Genomic DNA, 24,362 nt, shown 5'->3' with positions numbered 1-24,362 from the left:
AAGGACATGGTTTGAGGTCCCTTTTCAGCTTCATATCCTAGCTCTCAATTCATTCCACTCTGTAGATTTCAGTAACCTGAAATCCTCAGAGCATATCATTATTTTAATGTGAATACACTATGGTTCCAATTTTATCTATAATTTCCCTCAGGAAAAAAAGGCTAAATCTACAGTAAGAGAAGCCCAAGCTATCATGGGTTGCCTTGAATAGAGGTATTAGTTTCAGAATTCATTATAATTCCTTTTGCTATCACCACAAAAGAAACTTACGTGCATACATTTTAGGATAATCTAAATTTGAAGAGTTATTTCAACATATGAGGAAAGGTTGTTCCCATTCAGAGTGTTAAAAAAAAGGAATGTTTGAATTCACACACTGATCCAATAAAATAGACTTCCGTAGGTGTGTCAGCAGAGTACGCAGCTGAATTAATTAACTTAATCATGGAAACCTTTACTGAATACTGTGTGCCAGGCCGTCTGCTGGATACTAGGGATTCGACTGTTAAAACACTGTCCTTTCCATGTCCCAGTTTTAGTCATTGCAAAGTGTGCCCTAAGTAGGACCTTAATATCTAGTGTTGGAAGGAGACCAAACTTGGGCAGAAATCCCCAGAAGGTATATCTCAGTGTATCTTTGTGGTGGGATAATTGCAGATCTAAGAAAATTGTAAGTTACTTCAATGCCAGGGGTTTCTATTGTGTAAACCCAATCCAACATATACACAGCCCACCAATTTTCTACTTACTCTCTGTGCAGCTGTCTTATGTCAGTCAGGTAGGCTCTGTGATTAGAACTAGTCAAAACTCTCCAGACCCCCTGGTACTTGGGTTTCTCAGTCAACTGACAGACCTCAAGAAAAACATTAAGGACCAAAATTTAAAGACATTTCACACCACAAATGACTATAGAAACAGATGAGAGCAGCATATGGCTCCCTTCTGAGCATCACCACCTGACTAGGTCTAAAAGAAAGTGGGTGATCACTCACTTGTTGTTCAGAATCTTCCCACGAATCCCCAATCACACTGACCACTCAAGTGGCAGGCCCATAATACTATGGGCACATAGCCCCTACCCTTGAAGAACAAGGATGCCTGTGATCTGGACAGAGAATAAGAAAAAGCCAAGGAATTGCAGTGGAAATTCATGCAAAGAATGCAATTGCTAGCAGAAACAGCTGAACACCTTTGACAGTGATCCTTGTAGGTAAGAAGGTAAGAGCCAAGCCATGCAGTTAAGACATATGCCTTCGAGCACCTCAACCCTGCTTTTGTTCCAAATTGCCAAGACAATTTCCAAGGTAACAACTAAAGGAAAAAGAATAAGAGACCAAGATGCTACAAGACCTGAAATGTTTAAAAACAGAGAGAGACCTTAGTACTCCCACAATTATCTTTAAAATTGGCATTCATAGGCATTACTTTAGAAAAATTCTCTTTTAAAAATTTTCTTATGGATCTAGAGCAGTGATTCTCAACTTTCTGGGGACTTGTTAAGTTTCAAAATTCCTTGAAGAAACTTTGATCCTTTAGGGACCCTTTAATGTTCTGGAAAAAAGCTATGAATGACGTATACACAAAATAAACAAAATTGGGTATACAATTTGCGGGTATCCTTGAAGCCCATTCATTGACCTCTTCTGTAATGAGAAACTGGAATGCCCCCAAATCACCACTGGTTTTGGTCCTTATCTGAAAAGGACTTTAAGAGCGCCTCCTGTGTTGCCTGGATCTCAAGCTGGTTCGCACTGGGGGCTCCCTTCTCTTTCCAGCTAGAGGAACTTCCCCTAAATCCAGCTTCCCATGGGAATAGTTAGTGGTTTTTTCTACAACATACCATAGGCTCCATGGTCCCCTGATGCTGGGAGGCTGGCTTTCCTAGCCAAGCGTCATAAACAGTTAATATCCAAACCTAAACCACCGGCTGCCCAAGTAGTCTGTTTGCCCTCCAACCAACAAACTTATGCTCACACTTACCCTTTAAGAAGAGAACAGCAAAAGGAAAGCGTCCTATCAGTGTGTGCAAATGCACTGTGTGTCCAGGAGCAGGCCAGACCCCCTCATGGCTCGGTGTGTGTGTGTTGGGTAGGGGGTGCAGGGATCGAGGGACTCATGACCTCTGATGACAATGTGAGATTCCCCAGTTAGACTCACTTCTTAGCCCGTTATCACATGACTCTGTGGAATTCACGGCAAGTCCTGCTGATTACAGGCGGTAACCACGAAAGGACACGGAATTTGCTCTTATCCCCGTCTTCTAGGACAGGCAGTGATCAAGAAGGGATCCATTTCATATAACTCCTCACCAGAGATATAGAAGACCTCCGGTTTGCTGGTTACTATGCAACTTAAATTCAAGAACTCTCAAACTAAAGTGCCAGGTGGCCTGACACTCCCTGGAAGACAAATCACAATCTGTTACCCCCAGAGCAAACTATGAAAGAGAACTAAACAGTCAAAAAACCATCATCTTTTAGGCGTAATGTCTCCCCAGAACAGACTCCGTAAAACAACTGGGAGAAAAGTGCGTCAATTAATCAGAGAAATAAATACTTTAAACACAACTAGCCTCTTAATCTAAGTAGATTATTTCTGTACGAGAGAATTCAATTCTAAAACAGCAGGTATAAAAACAAGTAATAATGACAAATAGAAAATTTCCAAAGAAAAACATGAACACAAAAGCCAAATGAATCCTGCTTTAATTGAAGCTTGTGGCATAGAAAGCCCTACAGAAACATTACAGAGAATCCTCTGGAAAACAGGATTCACAACAACCCCTGTGGAGAGGTGGATGAGATTAATTCATAGCTCACCAAGGCCTCCCTCTATCGAGTTCCCCGAGTACCCAGAAGATCTCTTCCCCATCTCAGTCCTGTGCCCCATCCTCTTCAATCTTGATTTCATTATAAGATAAAATGGGCTATAGTATTCGAAATTATTCTGACCTCAAGAAATTGAAAGACATCAATGGCAGAACATTCAAAACTTAAATAACTTTTAACAAGAAAGCCAGCTGACCTTAACAAGTTACTCTGCTAGTGAGTAGGAAATGGATTGAATCATCCTGGACATAAATTTCATTAAGGCTTCAAACCATCCAGAAAAAAATAGCACAATGATACCATTTTATAATCCAAGTTTACAAAAAGTTTACCACCCCAGTCAGGTACTGTTTGTGCCCGTAGGTAGCTTATTTCTAAAAGATCACCACCCCTGGCAAAGAGCCAAGCGTCTCTACTCTTCTTTGTTCCGTGTCAAAAATACCAGTCTGACTTCTTCAGGAAGAATGGACAGTCCAAGATTATATGGTGAGCCTGAAGATGCTAAAAAGTCTAGAAGCAGGAAATGAACAAAGCTGGCAGGGAAGACAAATAAAAAACTGTTTCTAATTCATTCTAAAACCCAAGACTTGCACTGCCAGTCCTTCCCCTGAAGTCATCTAGGTATTAGAGAACTTGGATATAAAGTCTGTGAAGGAAAGGGAGTTGACAAACTGCCCTGTAGGTGACAGTCAAGGAGAGAAGAGGTAGAGGTTTGGTGGTTAATGACTAAGTGCCTGTCTAGCCAGCCCCTCTTCTCCTGGCTTGGATCAACCGATATAGATGCGATGGAAATCATTGGCACCAAAAGCAGCGTTACACTTGGGACATTTGCGCTGGCGAGTGTCATAGCGGGTCTTCACACACTCAAAGCAGAAAACATGAAAACACTTGGTAAGTACAGCGTCCTTTTTACGCATGTTGCAACACGGACAGGTGAGGCGTGCCTAGAACAAAAAGAAATCAGAGTCAGCGCAACCATAAAGGTTTAGACCCAAATGGCTCCTGTATATAAGCAAACAACAAGAAAACCCTCTAAGCACTAAAACAATAGCACCATTTCCCCCCGTATCCTCCCCAAATAAACCATTCTCCGGTTACCTTCATGTAAAGAAGTTCAGTGTTTATTCTCCTAATCTGTTAGCAGGTCACTTTAGGCTTAAACAAAAAAACACACACACAGATCAGAGAGGCAACTTTTCTAACCTTGTAATCCTTAATCTCCTCCATCAGAATCTCATCACATTTGGGTACATTGTCTGGTTTCTTTGTGGTCTCCAGCTTCCTTCGAAGTCTAGAGATGTCCTCCTGTGGTGGGAGAGCATACGCATTAGGCACTCTCCCCTAGACCTGGCATTTTTGAGAAAAATTCATTGCTCCAACCCCAACTTTCAGTTGTAGAAAAAAGCAACTTTCTGTCCTTTCCTGTCCAATTATCTTTTAGGAATGCAGAGAATTGCAAATAGCAGGTATTGGTTTCAGAATGAGCAACCATAATCGTATCACCAAACCTGAGCGGCATCTAACTACCGTCAATTCAGTTCAGTAAAAGTATAGTCTAAGAGTCTAGAGGAATTGACTTTAAAAAAAAAAAAAGAAAAAAGATGAAAACTTGATAGGCCACTTTATTTTAAAGTAATTAGTTTTAAGCTAAAGACAGATTGGATTAAAATTTACAGAATTATAGATAAGGATAGGAAGGTATTGAAAGAAACAGTTGGCATGCAAAAAGCAGAAAAATTTTTAAATTTTTAAAAAAGCAGAAAAATTATAGAACTTTCAAATCCTCTAGTGTTTTTATGCTGCTACTTCTTTACAAATTTACTAATTCGTTCATTTATTAAGTATTTACTTTGTGCCCATTAGGTGCTAGGCACCATGACAGGCTTTAGGGACACGGCAGTGAAGAAAACAGATTCCATCTCTTCATTCAAGGAATTTACGGTTGAGTAGGAAATGACATAGGACAGACCAATGACTCTTATAGCACAGGTCACGTCAGAGCTCAGAAGCACCTGAAGGGCAAAAAATGTAAAGAAAAAACAATTGATCATACCTGGGCTCGTTTGAAATTGAACATGTCTTTTTCTTTGGTGACACTGTTCTCCACGATCTCATCCTGAAAATCATGTAGCTTCTTCTGAGCCAACTCCAACTGTGCTTTGAGGTCATCTGCAAGCTGGGCTGCCTCCATTGCCTGTAAGGGATTTACGAATAACACTATCTCATCACCACTTATTTCCAGTGAGGCAAAACACTAACCCAAATCCAAGCATAAAGTGAACCCATAACTTCATCAGTGTTTTATGTACCTGTTTGTCTGAAGACTAACCGTCACCACAGACTACAGGGTAATCAATCATACCTTGCGTTTATTCATCTCTAAGGCTTGAGTCCTAAGACCCAGCTCCTTCTCCCCTGTGCCAATGTTGCTTTGTAACAGATGCTCCTTCTCTTCCAGTTTCCTCACTACTTGTAACTGGGCATCAACCTTTCAAAAAGAAAATCACATTTTAATACAAACAGGAAGGAAGAAAACAAAACAAAATTGACTAGGCTCTGTCAATCCACAGGCGCAAAAAGGAAAATATGTTAGAAATCTCAGACTATTACTGATTTTACTCAAGAACCCTTCAAAATCCATGCAAGACGACCAGAATTAAAAGCTTCACTTTTAAAATGAAAAATATTGCTGATGATTTAAATAAGATTCTGGGGAACCACTGAAAAGATTCTTCTCCAAACTGCCAGAAATGGAGGAAATTATATTTATGGATATTTATCTTCTCCAGCCATACAAATCCCTGAACCATAGCAATTCATACCAGAACATGTAAATTATAGCTCAAACAAGTGGGCCTCTTTCAGAATGGCCAGTGTTTCTAAAGTAGCCTTTTTCTTGTAATTCATGTACAAAGTAGAATCAAACAATATTAAAGGCTAATAAGTCACGTCGCACACTCACAAACTCCCATACCAACATCCCGAGGTACTCAGGTAACCATTTTTCTCATAAAGCCTTCCAGAAACTTTTTTAAGATACACAGCACATGCACACAAAGACATACATACACATTTTTAACACAAACGGGATAAACAGAACATATCCTTTAACGAATATTTTAGAAATTTTCCACATTAGCAGATCCATATTTGTTTAAACAGCTGCACTGTACTCCTTTGTAGGGATGTATAATTTATTTACCTGTACCCTCATCATGTACATTTAGTTTTCAAGGTTTTTCCCTATTACCAAAAAAAAAAAACCAAAAAAAAAAAAAGCCACAATAATCATTCTTTTACTTGTATCTTCAAATAAAAAGCAACCTACATCAACAGAATTTTGGAAAGCTTTTACTCATTGTAGTTACCTGAGTCTTCAGAGTCAAAACCTGGTCTGCCAGCTCCTCCTTCTCTTCTTTCAGCAACTTATGGATCTGATTGGACTTGATACGTTCTGACATGAGCTTGAAATTTGCATCATCCTTCTCCCGCAACTGCTGCATCAAACGGATATTTTGCTCTTGCATGTCCTCAAAGGCCTGACCTGTGACGTCCATCTCAGAGAGGAGAGCTTCTTCCTCCTAAAATAAGAAAGAGGAACCTCCTTTTTAATAGAATCTTCAAACTCCAAAGAAATGAGCACAGGAAGATTAAACCCTCTCACTGTTTATACAGAAATAAATTAACCTAGTGACAGAGATTCAGTCTTCAGGAGCTTAGTTATAGCTCGAGGTTAGCCCTAGGAATACAGGAGAAGCTTTATTTAATCTGAAGCCACTGGCACTGACTGTTGGTCTGAGGCTCATTAGCTGATCTGCACTTGAAGTCAGCTAAGGCAGACAAAAACTTAACATACCAGAATCTAGCAACCTGATCAAGTAGGAGTTGGTTAAGAGAATTTTTGTCATAAAACCTCACATTTTTTCATACTTTTGCACAATTACAATACTCAATTTAATCTACAGACTTTCCAACAGTACAGCAAATATCTAGTTTCATAACAATTTGATAACTGAGAAACAGTATCTAAAAATAGTTTTAATTTACGATTGTCTTATAAGTTAGACTTGAGCATCTTTTCACATGTTTAAGATCCATTTGTATTTTCTGTGAACTATTCCTATCTTTTGTCTGTTCTTCTATTAGGCTGTTGAGTTTCCTTCCCTATCATTTTTTGGGAGTTTTTTTTTTTTTAAAGAAAGATAAGCTCTTTTGTGGTAAGAGTTGGAAATACTTTTTTCCTGTTTGTCATTTATCTTTTGCTTTGCTGCCATGTAGAAGTTTTGTGATTTTTTTCAGAAGTTAAAATTGTGAACCATTTCTTTCATGTTTTTCAGGCTTTTATTAACAGTAAGAAAGTTCTTCTCCACTCCAAATTTATAAAAGAACTTACCTGTTTCTTCTGGCTCTTTTATGGACTCATTCCTTTAACCTTCTATGTTCCAGTTGGAAACTGTTCAAGTATATATCCAACTTTTTTCCAATATTATTTTGTTTATTTTTGCCCCACCACATTTAGTACTTTTTCTTTTACCCACTGATTTAAAACTGTATCTTTAGTACATTTTAAATACCCGTATGTACTCTGGTCTACTTTTAGACTTTCCATTCAGTCCTGTTAGTCCCAAGCCATTTTACCTACTGAAACCTTACGTTTCAACATCTGATAGAGACAGGAACTACCATCCCTCAACTGCTCTTCTTTTTCAATTTTCCTGGCCATTTTTTGTTTACTTTTCCATAATGTACTTCAAAATCAGTTTGTCTGGTACCAAACAAAAATAAACCAAATAAACAAAAAAAAAATTAATATTTTTAGTAGGATCACATTAAATTTACACATGAACTTAGGGAGAATTAACATTTTTAAGATAAGTGAGTGGTCCTACATAAGAACACAGCGTGTCTTTCCACTTGTACTAGAGCTGAGAGTAGTACATTTTCCTGATAATTATTAAAGAGAAAGAGAGGAGTGAGTGCAAGAGAGAGAAGTAGCAAAGATTTAAGAAAAGCTAAAACCCCACTTTTTATGAACGGAATGTATATACTTCTAATAAAGGTCCTCTTTTCAAGGTATTTAATGATCAAGTCACCATTAAAATTACTTCATTTCTTTGTCATTTTGCTATTTCTTAGAAACAGGGAAGGTGTTCCTCACAATGAACATATATGTTCAACCATTTTTGGTATCTTTACTATAGAATGTTAATAAAAATCACTAGGACTTAAAAATAAAAAAAACTGCATCTTTATTAAGAGAAGAGAGAAAGTCTCTATAGTTCTATTAATTTGTAGCTATTTAAGGGACACATTTTTCCTAATTTCATATACTTGTAATCATAAAGTACATAAAATTTGATATCTTTTTCTAAAATTACATATTCATTACATCCCCTGATTCCAGATTAGCAGAGAAAGGATAGATACTGCCATAAACAATGTCTGAACAATTGGCTGTCCATTTGAAAATAAAAGTAAATTTCCATCCTCACAAATACACAAAACAAAGTAACTAAAGGATGAAAGATTTCAATGTAAAAACAAACAAACATAAAGGAGAAAAAAATATTAACAACAGGAAAAAAGACTGGAATAATCAGGCAAATTTCACTGTCAATAACGTACTTGTCAAGTTACTTTTGCTTGAAAAGCTCATCAAATGAAGAAGAAAGTATGCCCACCTGCTTGGCCATGGCCAGCTTCTTCTGCAAGTATTCTATCTGCTCCTCTACTGCCCGGATCTTCCTCAAGGCATCCTCATCAGCCATTTTCTTGTTCTCTTTTTTCTCTTTATCCTCTAGATCCTTGAGTCTTTGCCTTAAATCTTCCAACTATTGGAAGAAAGGAATCACACAAAAACAAAAAGCTATAATACAATTTTAAAATTCAATTAATACTGTGCACAGATGGAGAGCCCATAACAAAAGAATCTTTACAGAATTATGAAAGGAGATAAATGATGCACTTGTCCAGCACAGCATACCCCTGCTTTAACATCACTCCACTCCAGCATTACAGCATGAGCAGCATTTTGGAGGAGTGCACCTGTACCTTTTTTAGAACAGTAGTTCTCACTCTTTTTTCCTAGGCCCCCAAATTTCAAAAGAATAAGACATTGTTCCCAAAAGTAATCTAAAAAAGAAAACCAGTATAACAGTGATTTATGTGGGGAATGGAGAAACAAAAAGTTTGAAAAGGCTACTCCTTTTCCCAGTAATTCTGATGTATCTTACCACCAAGTGGAGAAATCTCTATTACAGATGGTCTTTGAAAGGGAAGAAAATGTTGCTGAGTTTCAAACACTATCTTCAAAGATAAACTACAGCCTTAAGAAGTGTGAATACAAATCCCACAAATGAAGATTTTGACCAGACTGGATTACCTCTGCCTTGGACTTCTTCTCAGCGGCCATGAGCTGAACTTTGTCTCTCTGCTCCTTTGGGGCAGAGCGGTACATGTCTAGCAGTAGTTTCATCTCCTTCTGGCTCTCCTGCGCCTTCCTATGATGAGGGTGGTTAAGAGGGAATGGTGTAATGAGAAAACAAAGGGCGTCAGCACAAGGGAATTCTGAATTGAGCAAAATATTTTACAAGAGTTCTATTTTACACTTTGTATCACACATCTAAAAGACAAAACTTTTGCACAGACTGTCAAGAGACCTGGATATATTCAGAAAGTATAGAAAAGTTGTATAAAGGAGTCACTTCTCCCTTTAGACCAAGTTCTCCAACATAAAGTTATAAAGAAACACTTCTGGCACTTCTTAAATAGGCAAAGTTCTGGGGCTCCACTCTTAGAAACTGAGATTAAGTACATCTGGGATGGGGTCCAGGAATGTGTTTTAAACAAGTCACCCAGATGATTCTGATACCACACTTGAAAAAAAAAAACTTGCCTTAAAGAGATCAAGAGGCACACAGGGAAAAAGGGAGGAAATTCAAAGTTTAACAGACTGCTAATCCTAGATTTGACAGCTGAGTGGTTAACCATCAGCTAAAGACTAAAATTTTATCTCTTACTAAATTTTCTAACTTTTCTTAACTATACTTTTATATGCCAAAGAAGTTTAAACATTTTGAATACAGTGGTCCCTCAAACCCAAACATGAATAAAGGCTCAACCATGACCAATGGGGAGAAAGAAGTAACAGGTTCCACCAGAGAAGTTACTGGTTATGCAGGAGGAGAAGGGGTGATGTGTAAGGTTACAACAGTGTTTCATTGACTTAAAGGTCTGTCTTATTGTCTCAATGCCTGTAGCAGTAAACCTTCTAGGAATCTCTTAAAATGATCCTATATATACACAAACCACTTAACTGTCAAACAGATCAATATTGTTCAAGTTAGAGTGATACACACTCTATCTACTATAATTTTTTTACCCTACCCGACCCCTACCTACTATAATTTAAAATACAATTTATGTCAACAATCTACCCAAACCTAATAAACAGCTGTAGGTAATTTCCAGTAATTCTCATGAGTGTTACTTCAATCATCACACCCCTTAATTCGAAAATGTGAAGGATAAGGCTACGAGCACAGGGTTTACTGAGACCTGACCACTGAGCCAGACTATATGACAGCCATGCACGCCACTGGGCTGTACACCTGATCAAGAACTGAGACAACATTAACTGTACCTTCAGTTACACTCAAAATATTACAATTATCAAATAAGACAAGCCATTATTCAAACATTTCATGCACGATGCCCTAACCTTAGCTTTTGAGTCAGAAACAGTGGCTGTAAACACGGCTCTTACTTGAGTTCAATCTTCAGTTGTTTGATAACTTCTGCTTCCTTTTTCCTTCCATCATCATGTTTCCCTTTCTCTTTATCCTTAGCAGAATCTCTCTCTTTTTCTGACTCTTTTAGTTTCTGCTTCTCTCGTTCTCTCTCCTTTTCCTTCTCCCGCTCTCTTTCTCGCTCCCTCTCTTTTTCCCTCCTTTCTCGTTCTCGCTCTTCCTCATCCCGTTTGGACTTCATTTCGTTGACTTCCTCCTGAGATGCCTTCAAAGGGGTGGGCTGGGCGGGTAAGTCCTCGGGGTCCTGTTTTAGCTCTGCAGGCTCGTCCTTCGGGTCCTCAGTACTGGACTGAGACTGCAGGAGGGCACTGCCACTGCGCAGGCGTGTCTGGGAGGACAGACAAAGGAAAGACACACACACATCTATGGAGACCACACTGCTGTTCTCACCCCAAAACAGTTTTGCAAATGTAACAGCACATAACACTTATTCTGCTCCTCCTGGTTACCTTGTTCAGGTCAGACTGGGCTTCTCTCAGTTTCCGCTTATACCTGAGGACCTCCCCTTTGAGCTGGTGATTGTGATTCTGGAGGCTACTGATGAGATGGCGCATCTCCCGATTTATGGGGCCTTAAATACAGCAACAGTGTTAGGAAGAACTGTGACAGAGGCAAAGGCACAGAGGGGAAAGTGCAGAACAGAGCAGGGACCTCTGAGAATAGGGAGAATCACCAAAGGAAGAGTCCTTCTCAGAAGTGGAAAACAAAACTGGCCAATCTGAGTTAAAAAACAAACACCCAGGCTGTGAACCAAAGTGAATGGCAGGATTTGATGTAGGGTCTTGAGGACTTCTGAGCCCAGTTAGTACTAACAAATCCTGGTGACCATGTCGTGTCTTTCAAGGAAGGCGTGTGCAGCCAACAGCTGCAGGGTTGAGCCAGAGCAACTGTACCTGCTTGTTCATTGGCAGCCAGGGTCTGCTCAAATTCTATCCTCAGCATTTCATACTCCTTGCGGACCTGGGCCAGCGTATCTTCTAGCTGGATCACTTCAGTCCGCAGCTTCTTATGGAGGCTAACCTCATCTCGCTACACACAGAAAAAGAAAACAATCAAAAATTCTTATCAAAATGTGGAAATATCATCATATTCTATTATTATGTTTTGTAGATTTGATCTATAAGGATCTAAGAAGAAAAACAGAAAATACCAAGAAAAGAGGGATTACTCTGAAAAGTTCTAATTCAGTCAATACTTAGTGAGCACCATATAGCTACGAAACACTGATCTGGGAAATGGCAGGATACTAAAGAAATAAAGGAAATGGTCCCTAATTCTGAGAAAGTTATAATTTAGTTGGAGAACTAAATAATAAAACAGCATATAAAAATATGTAAAGTTAGATATATTAAATTAAATTCATTTGACAAATATATAGTAAAGGACCAACTACTATAAACATAACCTTCAGGGCTAAGTAAAATACAACAGTCAACACATGAATGAAAGTTTCTGCCTTACAAAAATTACTTACATATGCCAGCATACGCCATAACGGCTGGTAAGGAGTGAAGCAGCTTCTATACACTATCTCCCCCATACACGTAAGGCTCCGGCCGTACTCAAGTGTTATTATATCTGCTGTTCTCACTGCTGGAATACCCTTCTCCTACTTTTATCTACCAGTAAACCTGTATTTATCCTTAAGATTCATAATTTACTTTGGCAAGAGGAGTAAGGACAGTCCCACAGCCAAACCAGATGCTCTGTCTCCTTTATTACTGCATCCTGTGCACACGCCTCTATTGTACCACACTACATTCTAAGGGATACCAATCTCCCCACTAGCCTGTAAGATCCTGGACGGCAGGATGCCCACTATCTAGCAGAGTAAAGACCTACGGCTACTCTATAAAATGTTTGCTGAATGAATAAAAGATTGAGCATAAGAGAGTAAAATTATAAAATTTACAAGGGAGAAAGCTTATGCACAGAAGGCAAAGCTAGGCTGTCACCTCAATGAGCTCAACTTGGCGCTGGTGGGTCCCTCTGGTGCCATGAAGCAGGGTCCGAGCCTCATCCAAGTGTGCTTTCAACTGGAGGCTCTCGTTGTACAAGACAGAGAACTGTGACTGCATGCAGCGGTATTCCGGGGTCTCCTTGACCACTTCCTCCACAGCACTCCGCAACTCCACCTAAGGAGAGCCCAAAGAAAAGTCAGATGTAGAATCTAGGATGCCAGCCATAAATAAAATCTTAAACTCCCTGATGTCCTGGGCAACTGAGACAAGATTTATGAAGTGTATATCTGCCTATTATTCTAGTTACATTAAATCTATCCCAAATTAAATTAGACCCTCCAAGAAATGGTACCTGGTAGCTGTATTCTTCTACCCAAGAATTGCTTTAATTGATACGTGTTTTATATCATGTGTCAACCTAGATCCTAGGACACTAGAAGAGCCCTATGAAATTTGTCAGGATGTTATTTTAAGGACATAGTTGAGGACCCCAAGTCACCAACTTGTTCTCTTTATTAACAGTCACAGAGAAAAATATTTTTGATATTGTATCAAAAATACTTATGCTTTTCCTAAGCAACTGTCTACTTTAATTGCCCAAACACTTGAACTGATTCAACTCAGGTTGTTTTGGTTTTGGTTTTTTTCCTCCTTTCAGTTCAAACATCTTTATTCATATATTTACCTAGAAGCAAATCAAATTATAAAAGACTGGTGGCTGTGGTTCAAAGAGGGGTGGAAAGACTTTCAGACTCCATTTTCTTCCCCTCAAGAATCAAGGAGAGAAAATTCTAACGCGCAGGTATGAAAACCAACAGGATCACTGATCATGTTTCTTTCCCTGTTTTGGCAGCTAGAAACTGCAGAGCCAAATTCGGTGGCCCACATCTGGCAATTACTGACACTGGAGTGGCCTGTCTACTCCTGCAGACCTACTGTATGCACAGGCTTTTTGCTTGTATCTTGTACACAAGCCCCATTTTAAAAATCCATTTTGAATCCTTGCCCTAGTTTACCCTACTCCTCATTTTTCTCAATAATTCCTAAGTTAGAGCACTTTGATTCCATCAATGTATCTTTGTAGGTTGTTTTAATCCTTCTCAGAACAAGGTGTGGTACAAATATTAAATAAATATATAAGTAAATAGATATATCAACAAAACTTACTTTTTCTTTTCCCTCATAAATTATAATAGTTCACAATATGTATGTAAATTGATCAGCAAAAAGTTTCATTTACTGCCCCTCAGGGCCGGGTCTCCTACCTTCAACTTTTCATTTTGTGTAGTGACCTCCTCAAAGTCTTGCCGAAGTTTCTCCAGCTCACAGTGCCGGTTCTGAGCCAACTCTTTGTTCTCCTCAAGCTCTGCATTCATTTCTTCAAACTAGAGAAAAGGAGAAATAGCAAAATAAGGATAAAGAATTTTCAAATCATTCCCATTCCTAAGCTTCCATTTTTACTGATCCACTCTTCCAGCAAAACCCCACGCTGCAACCGGCGAACACAATCCCAAGTCCACAGCACAACACCTGACACCAGGTCAAAAAGGCGTCCCTGCGAGGTCGCCGACTCTACCTTCCGGGCGTTGATGGTGATTGTGCCGCCATAGAGACTGCTCCCCGCGCCATATACTTTGTAACCTTTTGAATTCACCTATGGAGAAAATGGAGAAGACAAAGATTCTTCAGTGAGAGGTCCTAAAATTTTAGTCTGATAATCAAAGTACTTTTAAAGGAGTCTGTTTTGTCCCCAGGTACTGCTGCCCAAGTCCACCTTTTCTGAGTAGACTCTTTAAAATGATTCTAGTCTCCAAACTATGAATAAAACAGCACTTGCCCGTTCCAGGACTTCTGCTAAGTGTCGGTTGAGCCGCTGTTCCCTCTTTCGGATTTTGTCGATATCCCACTGCAGGTCATCAATCATGGACTCCAGGACAGACACCCGTGACTCAGCTGTCTCCACTTTACTCTGCAACTTGGAGAACTACGTCCCAACGACAGGTGTTCAGAAAAATATAGCAAAAAAAAAAAAAAAAAAAAAAAGCAAGTTAGAAAAGGAAGGCCTTACATGCCAAATCCCAAAAAATTAACCCTTGCTTATGTATCATTATGGAAAATATTTAAGTAAAAGTTACTTTACCCTCTTCCCAACACAAGAGTATAAAACTGAAATCACAGATTCTTTTAATAGCTGTGGATCAATCATAATCATGAAAACTGTAGAAGTCTGTAAGAACTCTCACAAGGAAAAGACTACTTAAGATTCAATAATTTTTCTACCTCTCAGAAACACCATTTCCCTAGATATAGACCACAAACCCATCAGAAAATATTTTTTAAGAGACAAAAGATAACATCCTTGATTTTACCATACAAATATTTTAGAGGATAAAAATTCAAATATGTATTTGGAAAAGACAGCTAACTTTACCCACAACTTTCCTTTCCCGCATTCTCACAAATGATAATCCAAAGAGTACGAAAAGAAAACTTCATCCTCTTTTTCAAGCTGAGTCCAGGGCAAACTAGAATTGGACGTTATAAAGATATAAAAACCTAGGCTGCACAGATAATGCCATTTAATACTTTGATTACAAAACTGTTCCATGTTCACATTAATCTATATATACCCTTTGTGTTGGTTGTAAAATGTAGCCCCAAAATTCTCTTGACAGTCCTCCCAAAAGAGGTGGGGTCACTGTCCCCTCCTCTTGAATCTGGGTCAACTGTAGTGATCCAGTGGAAATCAGGCTACATAACTTCAAGGCTATGTCTGAAAGGCCATGCAGGTTCTGCCTGGTGTTCTTGAAACACTCATTCTCTGGAAGAAGTCAGCTGCCATGTAAGAAGTCCAACTACCCTGAAACTGCCACATTGGAGAGGTGACTGCAGGCTTTTATCCAGAGGTGACTGGATAAAAGGTAAGCTCCCAGCTGACAGGTAGCGTCCACAGCCAGCCATGAGAGCCAACTTAGACATCAGCCCAGCTGAGCTAAGCAGTGCGTCTCTCCAGCTTAGTAAAGCTAAGATTTGGGAAAGGGCTGGTGGAGGAAGACCTTTTCATCTTGGTAGCACCCAGTTTATGCCTTAAATATGACAGAAAGTTATACTTTTTTACTACACTCCAATTTATTTATATGCACTGCTATACCCTAACCCCTTTGAAGGTTCAAGAGAATCTGTATGAATTAATAAACTTCACAGAAGATTTCCATGCAACCAGCCCAGCAGGCACCTCAGCACTAGAGTGTAGGAAAACAGTGCATAAAGAAGAAGGTGGGCATCCAAATCACTCTCTGGCTGTGTGCCCTCAGACCCATCACCAGTTTCTTTGATTCTGTTTCCTTAGATGGGAGTGATTTGACCATGAGAGATAATATTCATAAAGTGCTTAAGTGCTAGGCACTAAGTAAATGGTAACTATTAACTTACTAAGAAGCGTTAAGAGTTGAGTAGCCAAACTAAGGTAGGTCAAATTTTAGTACAATCTTATAAAGCTTATCATCACTTCATCTCAGTCATTTAATATATAAGTAAACAAACACACACCCAAATCTTGACATGGTGTGGTCATGGCACTATTTGTGTCCAAGTCTGGACTGGAAACCCACATGCCTCAAGTTTGTAAGTCATCATAAATGAATTAGTTCCTAGTGCTCCATTCCCAGATAAACTTCTGCCAACCCATTCCTCTGTAACACTGTGCACTGTCTTTTATATCTGGAGTAGTTTAATATTTGGGGATTGGGTGTGTTGTTTTGCAAAACTCCATGACAGTATTAATTCCCAAAGACTAAGATCCTAAGATGTCTATTTAAACAGAGGCAAGTCAAAGGGAAATATTCAGTTACTTCCCTTCCTTTAACCTTTCCTCGGACTTTGATTTCTCAGAGCTGGTTTTTTTAACTTGCCCTGCATGCTCTTTAATATGAAAATAGACTTTCTAGAGGAAGACGACCTTTGAAGCACTCAGTATTCTGAGTCATGTCTGCCACAGACCACTGGAAACCTCCATCTCTCCTTTCTGGTCAAGTACCTCCTGAGACATGGTGCGATGCTTCTCCTGAAGGAGGTCTGTCAGTTCCTGTAGCCTCATGTTCTCTTGTGCGAGGAAGGAATTCAGCTCCTGCACAGCTTCCTCCACTGTCAGGTTATCTGAGGAGAAGAACTGTACTTTAGTTTAGCATCTATAGTATCAAATTTTATAACTGTGACTCCTACCAAAGTGTTAACATGCTATTTCACTTTAATTACCTGAAAACTTCAAGAAGTCGGATGGTTTTTATTATTTTCACATGACAGATTAAGTACCAGACTTACTTAGAGAACTTAGTCCTTAGGGGACTTGTCTAAGGAAATGAGCCAACCTTGTACTTCTGCAGAGGTAGGCACAGAGGCAAGGTCACCTAACTCTCCTCCCTTTCTATAAAGTCAAAACGCCTTGAGAAAAGAAATAGGGAAGTTCTATAGTTTTATTCAGATAAGATACAATCACCAAAAAAACTGCATTTTAGAATTGTAGATAACACAGAGGTATCTCCAAATCAGGGTCAGATTCAATAGCAATTAAACCCTATTTTCTAAGGCTATCACAAATTCCTATTACTAAAGCATCTCTGTGTTGGGGGAGAGGGCAGAAAGCAACAACTTCCTTGCTCAAACAAGCACCTATAAAACCATGAAGAATAAAGATAAGAACGTAGAATTACTTATATTCTGGAATACTACCCAAGAGGCACTCTTAAGGCTCAAAAACCAAAACGTACACAACTATATACAAAGAAGGCAGTCAACCTATAGAACTTACCATACTAAATTCATACGTTTAAAATTAGAGTCACAAATACTATAGCTGAAATCCAAATGTTAATAAATGAAACCAGATACTCTCAGTACATATACTGCTGTTTAGAGACAGTTATCAGGAAGTAAAATTAACATCACTCTGAGAAACATTATACAGGTTGTTCATATGGTGGTTTTCGATCAAGGCTGCCCATCAGAATCACTTGCGGAAACTTTAAAATTAGATACTTGCCTAGGATCCATCCTATACCTACTAAATAAGAATATCCATGGGCAGGGCCAAAAAAGAGTATGCTCCGAAAACTCTCAAAGTGATTCTGATTTATAACCCCAGTTAAGAATTAGAGGCTGAATTTTAGTCCTTTTAATAGCCCAAGATATTGAGAACAAGGCCTAGAATAAGAGTAAGGATTCAATAAATATCTAGTGAATTAATAAGCAAGCTAATGAATGCAATTTTTTTTGAATCAAGGACCAAATAAACATGAGGAAAGAAATGAACCACCAAAAGTTATAGCTGATGTTACAATTCATACTTTATACATCCTTATCTCTTAGAAAGTTCAGCTTATCGATGGCAATTGCCTTCTACATTATAAATAATAACTTACCAAAAATAAATAAGTAAACAGTAACTTACCAGTTTGTAACTTGTAATTAATGTGTTTTTTTATTTTTTAACTTAAACCCTATCTTAAAATGTATGCCATCAAAAAGAATAATTTTAAAGTACGTTTAATACACTACTCATTTTAGTTTCTTTTTAAATACAGCAATTCTTTTACTTGATATTCATTTATAAAATCAAGTTTAACAATGATATAGCCTCTGCATAGGGTTTATTATCTGCGTATAGTATGCATATGGTATATTCATGTAGCCTATTACTAGTGTTTAATAATACCTTCTAACTATTCAAGTAGAGCCAAGGGAGAAAGAAATAAAACACAGCTCAGTTTATGTTAGGTGACAGGGGAGATTTATAGCCATTCATTCACCAATATGCAAGCACCCACTAGATACCCTAAGCAGTATCGGACACTGGAGAAACAAAGAAGAGTGGGTCAAGGCACTGTACCAAGAGACAGAGTTTAGCTGAGAACACACCAGTAGATGTAATATATGAACACAAAAGTTTGAGAGGACACAAAAATATCGTTCACAATGGCTGTCTTTGGATAGTGAGATGGGAAGACTTTTCGTAGTCTACTTTATGTGATTTCTGCTTTGTATATCTTAAAGCAAGTATCTGTTATCCAAATAATAAAATACAGAAATACACAAACACATTAATGAGATCTTTGCCCACAAAATTTTCACAAGTGCTTAACATGCCTCTTCTTTTAATTCTGTTGATAATTTAGCTCAAGTATCTTCAAAAACACAATTATAGAGTAAGAAAATCCTTCTTTGCCCAACCAATGGTTCAACCTCCATTATATTCAACATAGTTCTTTTAGAAATGAAAAGTTAAACATCTTAGTGACAATCAGAGAACTTAAGATATTGTAACTAGACCATGATTATTATTTAAAACATGAAATCAGGGCATTTAAGAAGATGCAACCTAGCTACACAAATACTTTACAAATGTAAGTTTCTGCATTAATACTGCACAATAACATAATTATTTCAAATAGATACTTTTCCATCCATATAATTTTTTGTTTTATCTCTTTAAACACAGATCTAACAATTCTAAAACCTGAGCCAACTCTTTTCAAAAATATTAGACAACAGAAAAACAAAAAACAAGAACGTATTAAAACTGACTCTCTGCAGTCAAAATTCAATATTTAATAAACAAAGAAAAAATTTTAAATATATAATTACAAAATTTAAAACATTTATTATCACTAATAAACCAATGGCCAATACTACACAAATATCCAGACATAGAGCTAATTCTTAATTAATTCTGCCACTTACACAAGTGTCAAAATTATTTTTTAAAAAGTGTCAAAGTTATAGAGCATCAGAATGGGTCTGCTAAAATCTTTTCTCAGCTTCTTATAGGACTGTCACATGGCTCAGAATGTGAAGCAAGCACTCGTAAAATATTAACATGCTATCGTAATGACATTACTGGTAATGTTGGAGATTAGGATTCCAAGAAATTTAATAAAAATTAATGTGTAAGGTTGCAAACTACAAACTAGCACACAAAGGTGAGTTCTTACTCCTTCCCCCTCTCCCAGGCTCCTCACCTCCACTGTTTAGCTTCCGTGATAAGAGCTCCACTTTTTCTTGCAGTTTATCATAGACGGTCACAATCTGGGACACAGCTCGGCGGGAGGACTCCACACGCTCCTGCAGCTGAGATTCCATCTCTTCACTGGAACTGCTGGCCAAAGTAGCAAGGAAAGAGAAAGCTGGCTCTTGCCCTTCCCCTGAGGACACAGGGGGAAAAAAGAAGCCCCTAAAATTATAAAACTGGAAATATCAAAATCCATTTTCTTCCCTCAAATGGAGAGCCTCAAAGCAAAAACTTTACTTCAAAAACCCAGAAAGCACGCAGCGGTAGATCCGCCACACTCACTCACCTCTCTCTCGGTCATCCTTCCGCTCCTGATTGCTGTCGGAGTCTGGTTCCGGCTCAGGCACAACGAGGGCTTTTCTTTCTGTGAGTAGGTCTCCCAAACCCTGCTCCAGATCGTAACGTTTAAGGATGATACGGATGTTTTCATCAAACTGGAGGAAGGGAGGTACAGTTATTAAAGTACAAAAGGACACAACTTTGGCAATAAAGAGAGTGCTAAGGAGAACTAAAATGCTTGGATAAAAACCTGAGTAAATAAACAAGCTGGCTACCTGACTCCAGTACCGGTTAACGATCAATAGTGAGGCATCATCGGTGGCCTGTCTTCGTTCCAGTTTCTCAATGTGCTCACGGAGTTCATCTTCGATGGCCTGCCGTTGATCGAGCATTTCTGCCAGTTTGCGATTTTTAGTTTGCAGTGTTCGAATGTCTAACTCCTCCTGCCCCAGGAAACCAATCTTATTAATCTCCATAAAGAAATTAGACGTATCAGCTGTTAAACTCAACAAGGGCTAATATGTGTATTAGTTATTTCCTATGAATACAGCTATTTATTTTTAAAAATCTTACAACAAATAACTGGGTAAGAAGAGCAGAAGAGATAAATAAAGGAAAGGATCTCTGATGATGGGAGAACAGAATGACACACACAAATATACTAGAACCCTGACCTCACCCAGCTCACTGTTCTAGTCACGTGCACCTCCACAAAATACAGAAAATACAGGCTCCACCATCCAGCCAGATCACCCCCTACCCCAATCAACAGTCATCTATCTCCTAAGCACTGACCTTCATTCATTCAAATCTTTGGCAACCCAGTCCTTCTGTATCCCAGTCCCTGTCAATACCCCTGGTGACTTCAATATACAGGGGGACATGTACACACGTGGACAAACCATCTGGTCCTCTAGCATCTACACTATCAGCATCTTGAATTCCTTAACTCCAATGATTATCTCCTTCACTGAGCTCCAGCCAGACATTTCAAAAGCCACATCTTAGACTTCTGTCATCATCTAGAATGTGTTGGTTAGTCTTGTCTCATCTCCTGATGTGAAATGTTGTGGTGCTCAGTGCCTTGTTCTCAGACTTCTTTATCTATGCTCATTCCTTAGGGGGAGCCTCTAGTCTCATGGATTTAAATACTGTCCACAAAATAATCGTACCTAAATGCACAGCTTTAGCCCAGACCTCTCCCCAGACTGAGATCACTGCATCCAACTATCTATTCACTCACAGGTCTAATAAATATCTCTAACTTATACATCCAATATCAAACTCATGATTCATCCTCTACATCTCCCAAAAATCTGCTCCTCTCATACTCCTCCCTAGCTCAATTAGTGAAAACTCCATACTTCCAAAATCCCAGAGTCATCTTGCCTCCTTTCTCTCATATACTTCATCCATTCCATGAGCAAATCTTGTCAACGCTGCCTCCACAGTGGACCAAGCCACCATGATCTCTCATCAAGATTACTTCAAGTCTCACGTGGCACTTTTTGAGCCCCATGCCATGTCCTGTCAGTCTTCTGGACTTCAGCACAGCCCTGGTGGACAGCTCCTTTCACATCACCAGTGTTCTCACTTCAAGCACACACTGCAGTCTCTTAAAAGTTTTTTGTTTCACAACCTCAGCTGGTTCACTACACCAACCTCAAAGTGCACAGGAGGAGTTACCGCCTTCAAATGCAACCTTCAATCAACTGTGGCAGGACTCAGTGGATACCCAGCTCCACCACCGAGGGAGGGAGAATGAGAGGGCACAGAGGGAGAAGGAAGGAGGAAACAACTCTGCTAACTGAACTCTTGCTTATAACCCTTGCTCCCCTACAGTCTACACTCCAAACCTACATCAGAGAGTGTTACTCCCCTGCCTAAAAACTTTCAATGGCTCCTCACAGCCTTCTGGATAAAGTCCAAACTGGGATGTGCGTTCTGTGCTTCCCTTAGAGCATGTGGTTATCCCTAAGAAGAGCACATTCCCCACTCTACTATGACAGTCTGTTCCCTTGTCAGTGCCACCCTACAAACTGGAGTCCAGGGGCTGTTCTTAGTGTAAAGCATAGTGTCTGGCAAATAACGAATTCTCAACAAATATTTGTATTTACTGAATGAAGAAATGTCCATGGGATGCATGGTGTGAGGCAATGCCAAGACAAAATCACCTCCTGGCGATAGAAGGCTGCTGAATCCCAGACAACTTCAGAAATGACACTTCATCAACAATTTACTCTGAATGTTCCTATTATTGTCTCTGATTCTCAGCCTCAATTTTAAAAAGTAGATGTAGTTTTGTAAGCTATAAAAATGTAAAGCATATTTACACCATCTCCCCATGACTGAGTTCCAAATTATAGCCTCCAGATCTAGATACAGATTCCTGACCTACTATGGTGACCCTCTGATGTCTAGTGGACATCTAACATTACTATAATCCTTTGGCATAAAACCGTTGAATAAAATTGTCAACTCCACAAGAGCAAGGACAATATCTATTTCATTCACCATTATATTAACAATATCTACCCCAACAAAAAGTTTTAATAGCTCACATATATTGAGTACTTACCATATTAAAGGTAACGTTTTAACCCTTAACAGGAGCTCTTTCATTTCATCCTCTTAACAACCCAATGAGGTAAGTACTACAATTACATTTTACAGTCAAGGAAACAAGAGGCATCATCTCTCTCAATGATTTTGCTACACTGCCTCTTGGTACCTGGTACCTGGCACCTGGCATGAAAAATCAATGTATAGCTTTCTACTGCTAAGTACCTATAATCAATACTGTATCAGGCACCAGACTCTTCAAAGAATATAAATATACCTTTAAAAATAAAGATCAAATGTCAATATATTTCTTCTTCAGGGCTAAGCATCACATCATTTCACCTACTTGTTGCTGTTTTACTTGCCTCTTCTTTTCAGATCAATTCCCCTCACTCTAGAAGGCTTCCACAAATTATTACTTTCAGGTTGCAACTGACAGAAGAAAAGCAGGCTCCAACAGCATTATTTCCACATACCGTTGAAGAGACACCCCCAAGCTTAATTGTTTCCACTGTGGTCCCTGAATCTTCAACAGCTGCTTTCTTCTCCGGAGGCACAGACGTGCCAGGCTCTCCAGCTGCTCTTTTATTTCCAATTCCTGACATCTTGGCACAAAATGATAGCTGTTTTCCTGGAAAGAAAAAAAAGACAGAAACTTAGGTAAGATATGCAAGGAGAGCAACAATAAAGAGAGTCCATCTATAATGTAAAAACAAGCAATTTTTCCAGCCAATCCTTTAACCTTGCTCCATTAATTCCATACTCAGCAACACGATCCTCAAGTTCCTCTTGGAAACAGAAAAGTAAATTGTGGAGTACAAGTCATGGCTGAATTTGCAGAACTACAAATTTCTAAATAGGTCGCTGCTAAGAAATAAGACAATGGGCAAAGGGTGAAGAAACCAAGAAAAATTCCAGGAATCCCATTTCATGAAATGCCAAAATCTGAAAAGTACAGTTTGATTAGAACACAAGTCAATTCTATAGTAAGGGGAGAATCAAAAGAGCTGAAAGAGACCTGGGAGACATCTACTTAATTATAAATACTGGACGTCATTCATCATCTCTGATCCTCAATTTCCTAAATGAGAAATGACAACAGTATATGCTTCCTATGCTCCTTATAAGGAATGAGTAAGTATGGAAAGAACTTTGCACAATGCCTGACATGAAGTATGCACTCAGAAATGCTAGCTCTCCTTTTTATATCTGCAGTTTCTTCCCTATTTTCAAACGCTCTCCCCGTGATTTTGTGCAACCCTAAGGAAGCTAGAGCTGGGTGTGAATCCCAGTTCTACCTCTCAGAAAGCGTGCTGCCTTTAAAGAGTGAGTTCTCCATAAGCACAACGGAAGCGAACAAATATTTTGTCTGCCCTACCTGCCTCCCAAGGAGGCGGAATGGCTGCTAAAACACTTCGCTACTTTAGGAAGCAGCCCTACCATCACCGAGACTACACACTACTCTATTTACCGGCAGCAACCTGAGTGGGACCTCGCCTGGGGAGAAGAGCAGGACAAGGGCCTCAATCCGACTCGAGAGGGGCCTAGGACCCCAGCCTCTGGTGAGGCCAATTGCAGGCCTGGGAGAGGGAGGCCCCGGTGCGGGAGAGGGTGGAGACTCCCGATGGCCGCACAGTCCCGTCCCTCTGTTGGCCGAGATCTCACCTGAGTTCTAACTTGCGCCGGCCGGGAGCCGAACTCCCAGCAGTTATTCACCAAGGTCCGCGCAGCCCTGCCACCTTTCACCCCTGACCTGCAAGCGAAAACCCAGAAAACCCAGAGAAGCTTCCGGGAGGCGGAGCCACGGAGAGGAAGAAGGGAAAGAAAAAAGGAAGTCGCTTCAACCTGGCCCAGCCAACCA

General features: G+C 39.3%; 1 protein-coding gene across 1 annotated transcript; it reads right to left on the bottom strand.

Moving 5' to 3' along the window:
* Positions 1-2,688: 2,688 nt before the first annotated feature.
* Positions 2,689-24,313, bottom strand: RNF20 (ring finger protein 20). The gene is made up of 20 exons (XM_010952958.3): positions 24,167-24,313; positions 22,978-23,132; positions 20,215-20,382; positions 19,947-20,094; positions 19,611-19,793; positions 16,634-16,752; positions 14,435-14,581; positions 14,174-14,251; positions 13,863-13,982; positions 12,592-12,771; positions 11,530-11,665; positions 11,086-11,207; positions 10,594-10,964; positions 9,211-9,328; positions 8,510-8,659; positions 6,197-6,409; positions 5,191-5,316; positions 4,882-5,022; positions 4,032-4,133; positions 2,689-3,772 (listed from the first exon to the last, which is right to left on the bottom strand). The coding sequence occupies exons 2-20, from the start codon at positions 23,104-23,106 to the stop codon at positions 3,596-3,598; spliced, it is 2,928 nt and encodes a 975-aa protein (XP_010951260.1). The 5' UTR covers positions 23,107-23,132; positions 24,167-24,313; the 3' UTR covers positions 2,689-3,595.
* Positions 24,314-24,362: the final 49 nt, after the last annotated feature.

The sequence above is a fragment of the Camelus bactrianus genome, chromosome 4, assembly GCF_048773025.1.
Source record: "Camelus bactrianus isolate YW-2024 breed Bactrian camel chromosome 4, ASM4877302v1, whole genome shotgun sequence".
NCBI lineage: Eukaryota > Metazoa > Chordata > Mammalia > Artiodactyla > Camelidae > Camelus > Camelus bactrianus.
Note: the sequence above shows the minus strand (reverse complement) of the source record. Positions and strands in the feature narration are given on the sequence as shown.

Coding starts and splice junctions, on each gene's coding strand:
- RNF20 (XM_010952958.3), bottom strand. CDS start 23,106: ATGTCAGGAATTGGAAATAAAAGAGCAGCTGGAGAGCCTGGCACGTCT. Junction 11,208..11,529: donor GGCTGCCAATGAACAAGCAG/GTACAGTTGCTC, acceptor GCTGTATTTAAG/GCCCCATAAATCGGGAGATG. Junction 10,965..11,085: donor CCCAGTCTGACCTGAACAAG/GTAACCAGGAGG, acceptor CTGTCCTCCCAG/ACACGCCTGCGCAGTGGCAG.